Source organism: Pseudopipra pipra, chromosome 18 (assembly GCF_036250125.1).
Source record: "Pseudopipra pipra isolate bDixPip1 chromosome 18, bDixPip1.hap1, whole genome shotgun sequence".
NCBI lineage: Eukaryota > Metazoa > Chordata > Aves > Passeriformes > Pipridae > Pseudopipra > Pseudopipra pipra.
In genome coordinates, this window is record NC_087566.1 from 8,469,685 (window position 1) to 8,485,671 (window position 15,987).

Sequence of the window (15,987 nt, forward strand, 5' to 3'; positions counted from 1 at the left end):
TGTTGAGGTCTTCTTTTTTTATGAAAATGTTTTTATTCCCTGTTTCATTAGAGGAATATTTCAGTACAAGGTTGACTTTAGTGGTTTCTATCAACTACTGATTTATGTAATAAATTAGAGGACTTTGCCAGGCAGTAGAGAAGAAAAATAAAAAAACCTGAAGGAAACCCCATGCTCACAAGCTGTATGAACTAATATAAGTGTACCTCCCATACTAAGATCTTCACAGTACTCTATCATGAAGTCTTTGCAGTGTTACCAATTAAGACTTTGGGAAAGTGTCTAAATTTTTGGTTTAAATAGACAACTGAGTTCTAATTGGGAACTTTTCCAGTAGAGTAGCCTTGGAATCTCTTTGAAGTCAATACTAAAACCAACCTTTGCATGTATGTTGTAAATACAGTTAATTTTGAATATAACCCACGTGGTAAGAACGATCTGGAATAACCACAGTAAATCAGAAGTGGTTTGAAGCTATCAGTTACCTACCTGCAGGGTGGCAAGTGTTTCAAACATCTTTAGGTTTGCTTCATGTTCATGTTCCTTCACGGGATTGTCTGTTGGAGGAGAAAACCAATTACTCTCTGATTCCATTTCCAAACAACATGTGAGGTGTTAAAGTTGTACCTTTTTGAGTGTTGAGCAGGAATTTTAGGACTTCCACGAGTGTCTTGGTCATAAACATTTGTGCTTTTTGCTGCAGGAAAGGAAGAGGTTAATGGGTTTGGGGTGGTTTTTTTGGTCAAAATGTTGCTGGTAGCAGAGAAACCCTCAGGCTTCAACTCTGTTAAAACACTTTGTAATGCTCTCCAAACATCCTCAGCAACAATTATCAAGTCTAAGATACAACCAGTTGAAAAGCAAGGGAACAAAAAGTTATTGTAAATATGAATCCTTTAGAGAAACAGTAAATACTTTCTAGGTGTAATTATGTATTTGCTCCACACAGTCTGTTAGCTCTCACAGGAATTTGGAAATATCCACCCTTCTCCCTTTCTTTTTCCTTCCCTTGCCCAGAATAACTCCCCCAAGCAACTGTTCACAAAAATTCCCTTCTGTGGTTGTGAGACAACGTGTAATGTCAGCTGGGGAGCTGCAGCACACTTTGGTGCCTGGCAGAGCCACACCTACAGTCTTTAAACAGGTGTTCTCCAAGGACTAAAGAAAGCACTGGAAAATACGTAGGATTAGAGGTATAATAATAATAATGAGGCAGGATTTATAAACTATTGCTTGAATTCAGATGGCCATGCTACTCCACAGAGATGCCTTTAAAAATAACAAAAAATTATATATAGTGCAAAAGATCAAGTTAGAAGAGGCTTCAAGAGGTGCCCCAGTCCCACCTCTTGCTCAAAGCAGCACCAGTTCATCCCTTTTTTGCTGGAGGACACAGTTTTTCCATTTGCATCCCCTACCTCTTTTTAAGCATCTGAGTAAGAATAGCACTTGGAATAACTTCTCTGCTACATAAAAGACTTGGTACCTCTTCAGAATCATCTGGTTTGTTCTTTAACACCAGTTTTCCCCATATAGTCAATCTCTCTGCAACTTCCTCAGCTTCAGCAGGAGTCAGAGACTTTAACAAAGTCAGAGATTCTTCTCCCTGAAGGGAGAAAAACAAACAAACAAACAAAATTAAACCAGAAATAATGCAAAGAGATGGGCATTTGCTTTTGGAAAAGCTCAGTTATGTGGGTGTCCTTGCTCTGATACCTAACTGGCCATTGTGCAACCCTTGTAAGCAAAACCAGTATGTGAAAATATGTAGAGACTTCAATTCCAAACTTGTCTTGTGTATTCTAAGTCATAACTTTCATCCTTTTCTGCCACAAATGAAGGATAAAACTCTGACAAAGGACTCCTTTTCAATGTTGAGTATAGGCAGTTAGGTGTAGAATAACTAGAATTTTAATTAAAAATATATAAGTAAAGTGCTTTTAGGATCTGAGGAAGCAATACAACTCGCCCCTGTCTTGTAAATAGGTGTCACTGTCTAAATTCCAGAATCACCTGACATGAAGTATTTCCATACCCTCTCTTTGTCAATCAGGTCTATCATCCTCAGAAAGTAGACTTCCCCAGTGGGCAATGCATATGCTTCTACAATTTTCAAGGCATCCTCCAAAGAAGTAGTGGTATCTTGTTTAAGAATGTATCTCACAAGCATCTGTCAGAAGGAAACAGATCTGGACTTTAGTTTCTTGATGTATAGAATAACAGAGGAATTAGTTTATCCACACTGCTTCACCACTGGAACTGCACAGCTCGTACCAAGCAAGTTACTTGGAAGCTTCAAACTTTCATCTGGAGAAAACCTGCCTGAAGTGTAACTGGGACAAACCTGGGCTTGGGGAGAGAATTAGCCTGGGAACTCTGAATATTCATCTGGCTCCTCAGGATGCCAAGGAACTTTTCCAGAAATACTCACATTTTCTCCTAATGAAGGGGAGATGTTAAGAAAATAACAAAGTAAAAAAACACCAGGTCATGTTCCCTGTGACCCTGGGAGAAATCAGGCCTGAAGTCTCAATTACTCACCATGATCATCTCGTTGTCCCTTAAAAGATTTGTATCCCTTATCCCATAGGCTCTCAACAGCTTCTTCATCTCCATTAGTCTGTAACTGTCCTGCAGTAACTTCACCCTGTGGACAAATTAGACTCTTATTACTGTCTTTGCTCTGTGATTTAACCATCATACTACATCAGAGACACATTATTTCCCCCCCCAAGTGTAGCCTGTGGATGTTTCTTACTTGCCATGATCCATTTCCAGGTGCTGTTTCACCAGCTGCTCTACTGCTGCACTCCATGGTACTGTAGCACTGCCCATGAGCTGCAGAACTGCATCAAATTTCAGCTGGAAAAGGAACAGAAACAGCTTCCTTTTCAAATCAAAGCAGTTCCAAATCTCCTGAAGGATTGTCCACGTGTGGCTGATTCCTTTAGGCAAGGGGTTTATTCCCTTGCCCCATCTCCACTCACATAAAGGACACTCAATATCATAATATGAGGTGTCAACCCAGGTTACAAAATACTCAGTCATTTCCAACACTGTGGAGCTGGAGTTTCATATTAAACTTGGTGAGTTTTCCATGTGCTGACATCAAAACTACAATTTAATTCTCAAAGAACATCACATGGGAGATGACTAAAATAGAATAAAAAGACAGCACACTAGTTTCCCCTCATAGCACTCATGTAAAAACGTACCCAGATGCTCATGTAAAATTGATGTTTCAGTCTGAACTGATGTTTTGGAGTCACTTGATGCCTCTTTCATAGAATATACTTACATCTGTGTCAGAGATGCAGCCAATGACAGCAATGGCCTTTGCCTCCCATGCAGTTTCAAACACTGAGATGGACCGTGTCCGACAAGGTTCCAGCAAATCCTGGATACACAGATAAAGATTATCAGGATTATCTTATAAACAAAAATGTAAAGTTTCCTGGACATTGAGGGATAGATTTGGCTAACTCCCCTTGTATCTTTTATTGCCTCATACTGAAATAGGTACTATCATTAAGGTCATTGACAGGAATAAGCTGATCTGAAAGCTTGTCCTTCAGAAATTCAAGTGTAAACAGAAATGGTCATGGGATTTGTTTTCTGCTTACTCATGCTGAAACAACTTCCTTCAAAAGGAAGAAAATCTGGATACCTTTATGTACTGTAGAAGAAGTTCATCTTTCTGGAGATTATGTTCACATAGGTAGGGTTTGATGAACTTCTCCAAAATTGATGGGACAAGCTCTGGTGCCAAAATTTTATCAAACATGCGGAACACAATTGTAGTTGCATTTTCCTGAGCAGCAAACAGAAAAACACCATGTTAGAACATTACACACAGAACATCTCTTCTAAATAATTCCACATCCAGAGGCCACTGGAATCCATTGAATGATATCAAGAGCAAACAACCCTCTTTAGCTCCAAGAAAACCTCTCTTTTACTAAGCCCCTGCTTGTTGGCTTGTATCTCTAATTTCTCTGCTGCTGTTTGCTCCACAATGTAATGAACTGCACATCATGGAGTTTGAGCCACACCTTCTCAGAGTATCTTGTCACATTATATTTATGCCCAGAGCTGAAAGAAAATTTGTAACAAACATATCAAGTCTTAGCAGGTGATGGACACCAGTTTAACCAACCAGTCCACCAGGATTCCTCTTGTGTCTGATCTTAAATTGCATACTCCAAGATTTTTCTCCTTCTCAGAACAACCCACTACTCAAAAGCACTTGTTGAAGTGTCTGCAGAATTACCTTTTCAAAATCAGAGAGTGCCAGCCTGCAGTTGTATTTTCTGTACAGACTGATCAATTCTTGTAAATCATTTACCAGCTTCTTTAACCTCTGGATCTCTTCACAGTCACCACATCTCTGAAACAGTGTTTAGGAGTAGTGAAATGTTAGAAGACTATTAGAAGGTGTCATAAACATTTTGTTAAATACAAGAAAATTGGAACTTGGTTCCTTCCTTTCATGGAATTAAGTCAACCTTTCCCTAAAACAATAGTGACCTGAGTATCATCCATTCCAGCTCTAGCACAGAGCATCTGTTCAGAAGTCTCTCAGCTAATTCTTATATTTGTTACATTTCTTACCAAAGCAGTCAAGTGGCCAAAAGTTGGCAGTCCCCCTTCACCTTGATTTTTACTTGTAAAAAAAATCTCTGCCATTTGGAGTCCATTGTCTGGCCAATTTGCCTGTCCAAAATAATTGATATTAGCAAACTATATTGTACATATAGAAATACATAGAAAAACAAGACATGCAAAGTTTCTGCAGTGACTCACCTTGTCAGTTAACTCAAGGTTTCGAGCACCTTGTTCCAGCCACTTTGCTAATATTTTCTGAAAAAAATACAGATATAAATAGAGTGATGCTGTTTATCAAAGCAAAAATTGCCATTAGAAATGTCAATTTTAAAAGAAATCATTCAAGATATAAACAGTAGGGAAGAGAATCCCTTTAAATGACAGATGATCAAGACCCTGACATTCAAAAATAGATCTGTAGATTTGACTCAAAAATTATCTGAGAAAATGACATTTTGCATTAATTCAGTGATTCTTACCTCTCCATTTGGCACAACTCTTCTTGAGAAGGGGATCACAATATTTTTAAGCCACAAGCACAGTTCATGCAAAGGAACAGTGAAAGGGATGGCACTAAGCAAGTCCTTCAGCATTTGCTCATCAAAGCTGTTTTCAAAATCTGCCTAAAATATTAAAGCAGAACAATTACAGACAGATAGAGTAGATGTTTATCTGATACTTTATAAATTGTTTCACTAATAGGAAGCAGCAGTAAATTTCACAAATGTAAAGAGAAAATCTCAATAATCATTGACAAGAATAAAAAAAAGCAGCCCTGATAAGAACAACTAGAGCTTGGTCCTCTTAAAAAAAGACCTAATAGAAGCAATTTCTTTGTAAATTAGTGTTCCTTTAGGACTTGTTCTATAGTTCTGTTTTAAGAAAACAACAGCATGGACCTCAAAGTCCTGCATTTCAAATTATAACAGCAGCCCACAGCCACTACTCTGAATGTGTCATTCAGAGTAAGGAGTCACTGTGATTATTTTGGAAGGATTTTAAGGCAGGCAGCAAATGTCCACTAAAAATTCTGAGAGCTGGGCTTGCAAGACAGTAAATGGACAATTACAGGCACCACAGAATAAATCAAAGAATCGTCCTCCTTAAGACCTGCTAATATGTATTCTGACATCAGAAAGAGCATTTTAGTCCCAAATCAGTAAGTTCAGCCTGCCAAGGATGCAGGTGAACAGGTAATCATTGTGGTAATGGATGAGACTCTGCCACAGACCTTTGCCCCTCTGAGGAGCTGTTTGTAACCAGGTTGGTCTGGCTGTGAAATAAGGCTGGAGAGTTGAAGAGTTTAACCCCCTCCATAAATCCCAGAGGTGTCTGTGCCATCTCACCTGGTGCCTGAGCCACAGGTACTGTGCACAAGAGAGATGTCCTTCTTCCAGCTGAGAAATGATGTTCTTGAACATGTCTTTGTTATTCAGGAACTCTGTCCAAGCAATTCCACTAGAAATGAGAGGGGGAAAGAAACTTGGTTATATGTCAATATTAAATATGGGGAAGAACTTCAAACCTTTTCTCCCCAGTACTATGAGCTGTAAGAGACAACAGACTGTGTTTGTATAAAATCTCTCCCATATACACTGAAGAAAAAATCTATTCAAGTGCATGTGCCACAGATAATTTAGGTTTTCAACATATAGGATGACTCAACCTCTCTTCATTCTCCCTTCCCCACAGCACAGGATGGGAAACTTCAAGGAGAGAAGGAAGGGTTTAAAGTTGAATGAGCTCGAATTTCATTTCAGTGATACATATTTGACCATCAGGATTAAATTTGCTTTAAACCTCAACAAACAAACCTGAATTTCTCTGGTCCAAAAGCTCCATAGAACGTTGTAAGCCTTGCCTGAGCTCTCAATACCTGAGTGCAGACAAGAGATTTAAGGTCAATTTGTGACTTACCAAAAAGTGCTATTACAGGGTTGGAACAACCATCACAAAGAGGAAGAATGGAGGAAAAGAAAGACTTTTCAAGAATTTCAGGTGATTCTATGTGTAAGTTTCTTAACAAAGCATGAATCAAAAATCTCAGTTGTGTGACACTTTACACTGATTGTCTTTGAAGGCAGGTGAGGCCTGTCCAGATTCCAACAGGACTAAGCCAGAAACAAAATTTAATACCTAACAGCAGTTTAAGGGAGGTTCTGCCTTCAATTTATGAAGCATCTGAAATGGAATCTTTCTGTGACTGAAGGAATGGCTCATTTGTGAACATGTCATTACTGTGGTTCTCTTTCATGCTATAAAATATGATCTTGTTTAGACTTTTTAGAAGTTCAACAGTAAACAGTTTTTAAAACTCTACATTGTAATGGTTTCTATGATACTGCAGGTCCAGGAAGTTTGTCCTCACCTCAGTTATGGACACTGGAGCCCCATCAGATGATGGAGCAGTGGTTCTTTCATCTTTCTTCAAGATCTGAAACAAATACAGGAGATGGTTTGGCTGACAGCTCAGAACAGGCCAGACAAAATCACCAATTTGAGAGACATGAGGGAAATCTTAGTGCTTCTGCCAACTGAGGTCTTTATTTGACAGAGTTAGATTGGGGTCTAACCTGGTCCAATCAAATCTGATTGGATTTCTGCATGAATGGAGGATTAGACAGACAATGTGCATCTCTCTGATTCTGTTTGATAAGGCAGGAAAGGCTAAAATAATGAAAACAATAAAGGTGGCCTATTTTAAGCTTTAGTTTGAAAATTAATATTTTAAAGGTACATAAAAGGACTGCTACTCAGAATTAGAACCTGCTTTCTGGGGCAAAAATAAATCTGTAAGCAATTTTTGGTCCTTGGGCAACAGCAAGAACAAGGTTGGAACAAGTCTTGCTGCTCCTTCATGTTTGGTAACACAGAATATATAATGCATTTACTTTTTGACTGGCTGTAGCTGGTCTGTTCCCCTCTCAAGTGGTACAGAAGGATGGAATAGGAATCAAGGATCATCAGCAATTTAAAGAAATAAAGGCCCTTACTCTGACTTTGGCGTAGTTCAGCATTTCTTGAGTGCTTTCATACAGAGGCCACGGAGCATTTAGGCAGTAATTCACAACAAACTGGCTGTCCTGTTTGCACGAGGAAACAACTGAAATGAATTCCAAGTTCCTTTAGAATTTGAATTACTTTGTAGAGAAAGAGGGTAGAAATAAAAACAAACCTGAATTTTTTGCAAATTTTCTTTGGCTTCTTTCACAAGTTCCAGCCAGACTTCCTGACCATAACTCCCAACAGAAGCTGAAGCCATTTTCTCTAAAATAGTGTTTGCTTTCACCTGGTACACAAGCTGTTTGAAAAAATAAACAGTTTCAGTTTGATGCAGTTAAGTTTAAGCAGACAGTCCTCAAATGACAAACTCTACACTTTTGTTCACTTTCCTTTCTTTGTTTTATTTTAAGCAATAGTTTCCTGCAAATGTGCCTTGTCCTGATCCAGCAACAGTTATTTTGATCAGAAGATGTACTTCTACACCACTTCTCCTTGCCAGGTTTGTTAGTTATTGTCAATACAAACATAGTTCACCTCATAGTCAGCTAATTTTGAATTAGTTTTCGAGTAGTTTTGTAAAGTAACAATCCAAGTATTTGTAATATTTTTAATATTTTCTGTTGGGCTATAGGGCAAGAAGCTTACTCATCAATTCAGTTGTACTAATTAATCTTAAATGTATTTCTCATTGAGCAGCTTACCTCAACATCCAGTCCAAACTGAATTGCAAAGTTCTCTGCCTCGGTGAATTTGCGTTTGTGCAACAAACGACTCAGTCTGGGGGTGAAAAAGCGAAGTCAAACCACTCCTCAGAAGTGCCAAAGCACAGATTTAAAAAAAAAAAGCTCATAAAATAGTGTTTCACAGAAAACAGTACCTATTTTCTGGCAAGGCTTCAGTTAAACTCCTCATCACAACTATAGAAACTGGATCTTCAGAGGGCCTGGGGGTGAGAGGGAATTCGGTGAGCTTCCCTCCACAGAGGGCTGTTTCACAGTTAATAATTGCCATTTTTATATAACAATGATCTGGTAAGAAACAAAATATTATCTTACATCTGATGCTTCTCGTGAATTCCTTCCAAGAAGTGAATTGTGTCCTGGAACATGCAGAAACAGAAATCCTTAGGTGGTGAAGGAAATCAGCCCTGAGAAAGCCCAACTGGAATGAATCAAGTGTGTCTTAATCTAGAAACAAACTCCTGCTTCTCTCTCAGAAAATTTTGTTGGGTTTTTTAAATGTCTTTTTAAGGAAGCTGTTAAAACAGTAAGAGAAGTAATTCTCTCATCTGAACTGAAATAAATTCCAAATAAATCCAGAGCATTTTTCTACGCTAAGAGAGCTTAAAATGTCACACAGTTTTTAGCTGTAAAAGCAGCAAGAACAAGTGACAGTACAGTTAAATATTGCAGCAGACCTGGGCCTAAATGTCAACTGTTCATTTTGCCATAGAATACTGTATTTCTCCCCATCCTTTGGGAACATCACTTAAATTTTTCTTTGTATAGTTCTTGCACAATTTCTAGCACAAGTTGATTCTAATCTAACAAGAATAACGTGGTACCTCTTCAGTATTTCTGTGTATTAAGAGAATTATATTTCTTCAAAGAACAAAAAGAAAATCATCTGAACCTACTGTGCAAATCCCACTTTGAACAAGGGATGAAACACCAGATACTTCCAGAGAATACAGCAGTTGCATAGTGGGCAAGGCAAAAAATTTTAGACTTCTCATCTATTAAAAAGAAAAGGAGAAAACAAACAAAGAAATCAGAATTACTTTTTTTTCTTACACTGGTGACAGGGGGAGGTTTGCAGAATCATTTCTGAATTCTGCTGCAGTTAGAGGGAAGGCTATTTTTGTAAGTTTTTATGGAAGGCAGATCTCCAGTTTGAGAAAGTTTAATGAAGCTTCAGATGTTGCCTCTCTCTCTCTCTCTGGGCCTATTATGTATAATTAGGCAGGTTTAATTTAATGTAAAAAAAATGTATAATGTTCATCCTGACATTCTCTTTCAGTGCTGCACCTGGAGGGAGATGCTGAATGCAGCAGAGATGCTGCTCTGAAGAGATCTGTGAAGGTGTAGGTGAGAAGGAAGGGGCTGAAAGAGGAAGATCTGCAGAGGAGGTGATTTTCTTTCTTTAGTTGTTTTCCCTCAAGATAACTTTGCAGCTGGGAATGCTAAAATATAGTTTTAGTGTGGGAATTTTCACACTGTGTTTCCTTTGGGTTGTTTTCTGTCCCTTGAAAGAAATGCAGTTCTCTCAAGGAAGATAACAGAATGTTGTTAAACACTTTCCCACAGGCTTGGGGGGAAGGGAGACAAGAGAGGCAGTTTAGAAGTGTAAAAACCCAGCCTGGCTTTGGTGTGTGAGTAAGACAAGGCTCCAGCTGCTGAGCTTTTTGCCCCTGCTAAGTTTGGACTTAGCAGAGTATTTGTGTCCCTGCAAGGATGGAAAAAAAATCTCTTCTTCCCACCTCAGCTGTGAGCTGTGGCTGTCCTGATTAACCTGCCTCCATCAATTCTCATGCTGTGTAAGACAGTAGCAAACTTTGGTGCTCTCCCTTATCTACTCACCATTAAAAACCCCAAACAAATAAACCCCAAATAATCCATTAAAAAAATCCCAAAGAGCAGGACAGCTTGCCCTGGTCACATCCCAATAGCCCTCACTCTATATCCTGAAATATAGATGGTCACATTTCAGGTTGGACTTTAAGCTCCTGAGAATTCTGTGTGCTCCCAATATTTAGCCATTCACCTCCTCCCCCTTTTTTGGTTTCCTGGGAGCAATTGCATAACAGCTGAGGAACAGAATAAAAAACAGAAACACAGATTATAAAGAGATATCTAAAGAGATCATACCTGTCTGTTATCTGGTATTGTCATGACAATCAGTTTAAGGTTGGCAAGCCCTTCCCTACAGAAGGAGAGAGAGAAAAGAAAGCAAAATATGCTGTATGAATCTCATGTTAAAAGTATGAAATATTCTTGCTTCTGACTTTTAGAAAATTGAGTGTTCTGTGGAAATATGTAAGTTTAAATATGCTGCAATGCACCCAAAAATAGGTGGTTTAGTGTGTACAGGTCATATATTTATCTTCTGATATTTTAAGCTTTTCACATAGATCTGATTTTAATTTTTTTAAACTGGCACAGAGCAATAGAAAGAGCCAAGAGTCTTGTCTTTTAATCTTACTTGGCAGGAAAATTGACAAGAAAAATATGAAAGCACCGAGGTTTTCTTTTCTAAGACACAGAGCTGAGGATACCTACAGTCCAATTATTTGACTGCTGACTAGAAAAATTTCAACAGAGGTTCCTAAAGATTCACTGCCACAGAAAACCAAGTGTTTGTGGCACATTTCCTGTAACTCCAGATAACTTTTCCCTTTTCAGAATTGGTGCTGTAACACTTCACTTACCACACGACTTGAGAAGAATCTGATTCTGTAGTTAGAAGAAATTCTTCAATATGTATTGAAGGCCAATCCCAAATTAGAGTAAGAGAATAAACATCCCACACGCTTAAGATGTTCTAGATTAAAACAAAATCAGATATGATTTCAGATTTTCTTCATAGAAGACTTTTTTTACTTTTTGAGCAAAATATTATCATATTCCATAGCTTAAAGAATGAACAGGGGTAGAATAAAAACCCAAACAAACAGGAAGATCAAGATATTCTGTAAATATAATCATCTTTATTTTATAGAAACTCTATTTTAAAGCTATTATTTTAAAAATATGTTTAGAAGCTGATTCAAGAACACTGTAAAACAAAGACTAAACATTGCACACACCTCTGTATCTAAAACAAACAGCAGATTGTCAAGGACTTGAAGTTTTGCAGCACCTAAAAAGTAACAATAGTCACATAAATTTATTATTTTTCTTGGGAAACGCATTTGAAACAAAAACATATGCAAACATAAAAGTAAGCACTGGATGCCTGTGGATGTTTAACTTCATGGAACTTCTCAGCACTGTGCAAAGTTTAGCTTAAAGAGAACTGTGATTGCCATGTCTAAGTTAAACTCTGCAGTTCTGAAGCACCTTTTTGGCTGTACCTTTACAAGAAGTGTTCTCTTTGGTAAATGTGTATTTACTAAAAACAGTGAAAGAACTGAAAATTGTTATTTCCTGCAATTAAACACGAATTCTACACTTGTCTATAAAACTAAAAAACCCTTTTTACCTTTGATCAGACTTGAATCTGCAAAACTTTGAAGAGACACCAGGGCGTTGGTCGTGTCCACCTCCCATTTGGAGAGCACGTGAGCTCCTTTCCCCTGGGAGGGAAGGCAAAGGAAAATGGGGTTCTACAGTAGGTAACTGGCCACTGACAATTGCTCTTTAACTTGTAAAGCTGCATTTATTTCTTTATTTTTAATTTAATCTTTTTCCTTTCTCTTTTCAAGGTAAGGGTTGGACTCCGTGATCCTCGTGGGTCCCTCCCAACTCAGCGTATTCTGTGACTCTGGGATTTTACTGCAGTGATTGGTACAGTCAACAGTTTATGGTTCTTTTAAAAAAATATTTCAAAAACTCCATTTTCCATTCTTATAGAACATAAAGGCTGAATGGAATTACACTGGACCCACTGAGAAAAATCACATTGAATTCAACAGGCTTCAAAAACCAAACTTGTTTCTAGTCTAAAATAACATTTTGAAATATGTCTATATTTTAATTTTTTTATTAGTTCCTCTACTTAATTTATGCTTAAAAGCTTTGCTAAATTGGACCTTGTTATTGTAGCAAGCCTTTGTTGAATGGGAAGCTGACTGGAAGATTCTTTCCAACTCTGGCTTTATCTTTGAGCTCAAGGATGAGACTATAAATGGTCCAGCCAGTTCAGACCAGGAAGCAGTGATTTACTGAGCTCATGCAACCAGGGTGGAAATATTTTCCCCTCATCCATCATAAGAAAGTAATTTCTGAAATGACAAGTTATTTTCTTATGAGAAAAAAAAACTACAGACAGGCTGCACAACTGATAACCTTTAAATTGACAGTGAGGAAAACGAAAGGCAAAAGAGTCAGTGCAAAAAGCTGATCAGGTTTTTAACCAGCTAAAGATAAAGTTTGTGGCAGATCAAAAAACAGCACCACTGATCACATAACAAGTGCTGCAAACACATCCTGAGTCCTCACCCCAATTATCAGATGGATCTTGTTCACTGTGTTGCTGATCACAAAGTCCTGACAGGCCAGGCCGTGATGCTCCTCCGTGGAAATGAAAGTTGACTTTATCTGTCCTTGTAACTTGAGATGAAGGGAACCCAAACAAATGGGGAAGAAAAGAAGTTGTTTATACCATCAGTGGATAAAACCTTGAACTGCTCATTTCTCCACGTGTCAATCACAACTATGAGCTGGAATAATGTTACCAGTTTGCAGGTATGTCTTACTTTCTTTGCTGTGGTCATGTCCATCTTCTCAATTGCTAGACGATAGGAAAATAAAAAAAATAAAATCAATGTTAAATAAACTTTTTCAAAATTTAAAAAAGCCACTAAACATCATATGGGACAGTTTAGTCCTAACCTGACTATGCTGAAAAACACTTCACCCAGGATCTTTGGCAGTGTCTGTTTCTATTGATCACAGTATTGAGTTACAGAGAATTAACTAATAACTATATTTATACAGCATGAACAATTTAAATGATTCCAAGTATTCTTAAGTACAGCTAAGATTATGGCTTAAAATCCTGTTATTTAAAGCAGTGAGATAAAAGAATTACTGGCAAAACACTGAAATAATTTTATTATAGACTTAGTTGTCTATCGGTTTCCCTTTAAAAAACAAGCTAAGATTACACAGAAAATCCCAACTCAGTAATTTATTCCCATTAGAAATGGCATGGAAAAGCTTTTATAACCCAGCTCTCCCTGTGCCAATGAAATCCCAGCTGGTTTGTAGCTCATCCTACCTTCCTGTGTTTTAGCAAGTGGGAGACACATAATGCAGAAACATCCATTGCTTGTGAGAATGAACATGTGATAAACACCTACAAAAATCCAACACAAATATTTCAAACTTAAAATATTCAAGAGTAAGTAAAGAGAATACTTGCTTATAAATAGGACAGTGAACTAACTGACCAAAAAAAAAAAAAAAATCATCTTACCAGTAGATCAGATTGTTTTAAACAAAAATTTTGTCATCTTCAACAAAGAGCAGAATCAGTTTTGTTTGAAATGATGATTTTTGTATGCAGCCATCAGACTGCAAATTCTGCTTTCATGGCAAAACCACATTTAAATACATCATATTGTGACAGAACAAGGCTGGGAGCTTATGGAAGAGAATACTAAAATCTGAAGTCTGATAGAAGGAGAGAGAAGGAATTCTTTCTTTTTGAGCACTTTCATGTTTAGCGCAGTCTCAAAATAGAGATAATGAGTTCTGAATCTTTGTTTTCTATGACATTTGTAAAATAATTAATGAGACAAAGAATCTGGTACAGCTTTGCTTTGCCTTGCACTTATTAAATGTACTTTTCTTCATGCTTTCCTGTATTATTTATTTTGCAGTCTCTTTCCCTGAGAGATAATAAAGGGGAACAAAATCACAAGAATTCAGACAAGGGGGAAAAACAATCACACAATTCTTACCTGCATCTGCATTATCTTTTACAATAAAGAGGTTTAAGTAAGCCTTTTCTCTTGAAGAATTTTCAACCAAAATCTAAAATAGAAAGAGTATAAAGACTATTACTCTGTATTTTATTTAAAAAAAAAGAAAATATTGATCATCAGCTCAGAATTTAAACTTTTTTTCTTTCATGAAGTACTGGTTCTTTTTTATACATGCAATTCCTGAATATATTTTCCTTATTCATTACTCGTGGGAAGAAAAGTGCCCCTTTTAGTGTTTGATTAGAATGTGTGTTCAAAACACAGGAATGTTTATACTTTGACATTTGGAGGAAAGATAAAAAAAACCTCAAGAAAGTCTGAGAACAAAAGGTTTTCAGCAAAACCAAACACAAAAGTTACTGTACCTTAGTTAGCAAGGTTTGTTTGGATGGAATGTGAATAAGATGGAAATTGCCACTTCTCTCACCAACCACAAGAAATTGTTTTTCTTGACACATACCAACTACATCCACGTTAGTATCTGAAAAGTTCCATGGCAAAACGTCAGATATTAAGATTTGGGTTTTATGAACAGACATTCACATTTGAAACACAGGAATTGGACAATACAGTGTCCCAGATTCCTTTAAAACAATTTTGATTAAAGAAAGTACAGAAAAGGGAAACAGGGAGTGGGTTTGGTATCCATTATTCCCATTTCAATGAAAAGTTAGGAAGTATTCTAATTAAATTGTACAAAAATACTTAGTTCAATGTGTTGAGAAGCAGAATTTTTTATTATTTAGGTACTTATTACAATAGTTCCTTTTACAGGCTAGTTAGACATGCAAGACACTTGCTATGTTTTCCTATAAAAGCAAATATTTGTTTTAAAAGCCAGTTTTCATTTCCAGCAGAATTCCAGAGGAATGAACTTACCAAACTGAACGTGGAGCAGAAGAGACAGCCTGGTGCTGTCCAGCAGTGCCACTGATCTGTCAACAACCACCACAATGCTGCCATCCCTTGAGCTGCACCCTTGGAGCTGTGGGTTAACAGAGACCTGAGAAGAGAAAGGTTGTTACAGTAACACTCTAGAAAATACGACAAAGAAGTTCTGGTGATCCTTAAGAAAAATAAAAGCACAGTTCTAGTGGATTGTACCTTTTCTGAAGATGTGATTTGCAGCAGTGTATCCACCTGGTATAATGCAGTGCCACATTCCTGTCCCAAACCCACAGGGAGCTGCACACTCCCTGTGTCATCGCTGACCAGGATCTCGATGTCATTCCACATCTCGCCCTGGGATAAACATTTAGGGAACGTGTTGCAGAGCAGACAGCCTTAGAGAGTTACACGACCACAGACAAATCAGTGATTTCATTATCGTGACACTGTGCCGAGGGGAAGGACTATACAAGCCTCATCACGGTGAACTGCGTGTGTTTAGAACAGGGTAAACAGTGTGGATCCCAGCCCGGTTGGAGGCAGCTTGGTGAGAACAGGTTTCGGGAACAAAATTCAGGGCCAGAGCCCTCCCTGCCACACTGTGGAGACCCCCACGTACAGGGACCCCCATCCCCTCATCGGTGAAAAACCTCCCCGCTCAGGGACCCTCATCCTCTGCTCCCAGGGACCCCCTATCCTCAGAGCCCCCGATCCTCTGCTCTTAGGGACCCTCTGCCCCCAGGGATCCCCCATCCTCTGACTACAGAGACCCCGTGCCCACAGGGACCCCCATCCCCTCATCGGTGACACCCCGCCCCATCAGGGACCCCGTTCCCTCACCG

The 15,987-nt window shown here is 38.2% G+C and overlaps 1 protein-coding gene across 2 annotated transcripts in view; it reads right to left on the reverse strand.

Annotated features, from left to right (window-relative positions):
• KNTC1 (kinetochore associated 1) overlaps positions 1-15,915 on the reverse strand; it is a 34,528-nt gene extending 18,613 nt beyond the window's left edge. The window contains exons 1-32 of one of the 2 annotated variants that reach the window (XM_064675025.1): positions 15,362-15,914; positions 15,137-15,260; positions 14,623-14,738; positions 14,234-14,306; positions 13,549-13,626; positions 13,025-13,059; positions 12,768-12,878; positions 11,809-11,902; positions 11,414-11,466; positions 11,036-11,148; positions 10,476-10,530; positions 9,245-9,343; positions 8,664-8,707; positions 8,486-8,551; positions 8,310-8,385; positions 7,781-7,906; positions 7,599-7,688; positions 6,974-7,039; positions 6,420-6,481; positions 5,952-6,063; positions 5,085-5,228; positions 4,804-4,860; positions 4,612-4,713; positions 4,271-4,387; positions 3,668-3,811; positions 3,299-3,397; positions 2,759-2,862; positions 2,542-2,647; positions 2,036-2,170; positions 1,487-1,606; positions 628-697; positions 490-557 (exon numbers count right to left, since the gene is read on the reverse strand). In XM_064675025.1, coding sequence (XP_064531095.1) covers positions 490-557; positions 628-697; positions 1,487-1,606; positions 2,036-2,170; positions 2,542-2,647; positions 2,759-2,862; positions 3,299-3,397; positions 3,668-3,811; positions 4,271-4,387; positions 4,612-4,713; positions 4,804-4,860; positions 5,085-5,228; positions 5,952-6,063; positions 6,420-6,481; positions 6,974-7,039; positions 7,599-7,688; positions 7,781-7,906; positions 8,310-8,385; positions 8,486-8,551; positions 8,664-8,707; positions 9,245-9,343; positions 10,476-10,530; positions 11,036-11,148; positions 11,414-11,466; positions 11,809-11,902; positions 12,768-12,878; positions 13,025-13,059; positions 13,549-13,626; positions 14,234-14,306; positions 14,623-14,738; positions 15,137-15,260; positions 15,362-15,493 — 2,991 coding nt within the window. In that variant the 5' untranslated portion in view covers positions 15,494-15,914. Of the gene's footprint in view, positions 1-489; positions 558-627; positions 698-1,486; positions 1,607-2,035; positions 2,171-2,541; positions 2,648-2,758; positions 2,863-3,298; positions 3,398-3,667; positions 3,812-4,270; positions 4,388-4,611; positions 4,714-4,803; positions 4,861-5,084; positions 5,229-5,951; positions 6,064-6,419; positions 6,482-6,973; positions 7,040-7,598; positions 7,689-7,780; positions 7,907-8,309; positions 8,386-8,485; positions 8,552-8,663; positions 8,708-9,244; positions 9,344-10,475; positions 10,531-11,035; positions 11,149-11,413; positions 11,467-11,808; positions 11,903-12,767; positions 12,879-13,024; positions 13,060-13,548; positions 13,627-14,233; positions 14,307-14,622; positions 14,739-15,136; positions 15,261-15,361 lie in introns of both variants that reach the window. The other variant, XM_064675024.1, reaches the window with a different exon arrangement.
• Between the last annotated feature and the right edge of the window lie 72 nt (positions 15,916-15,987).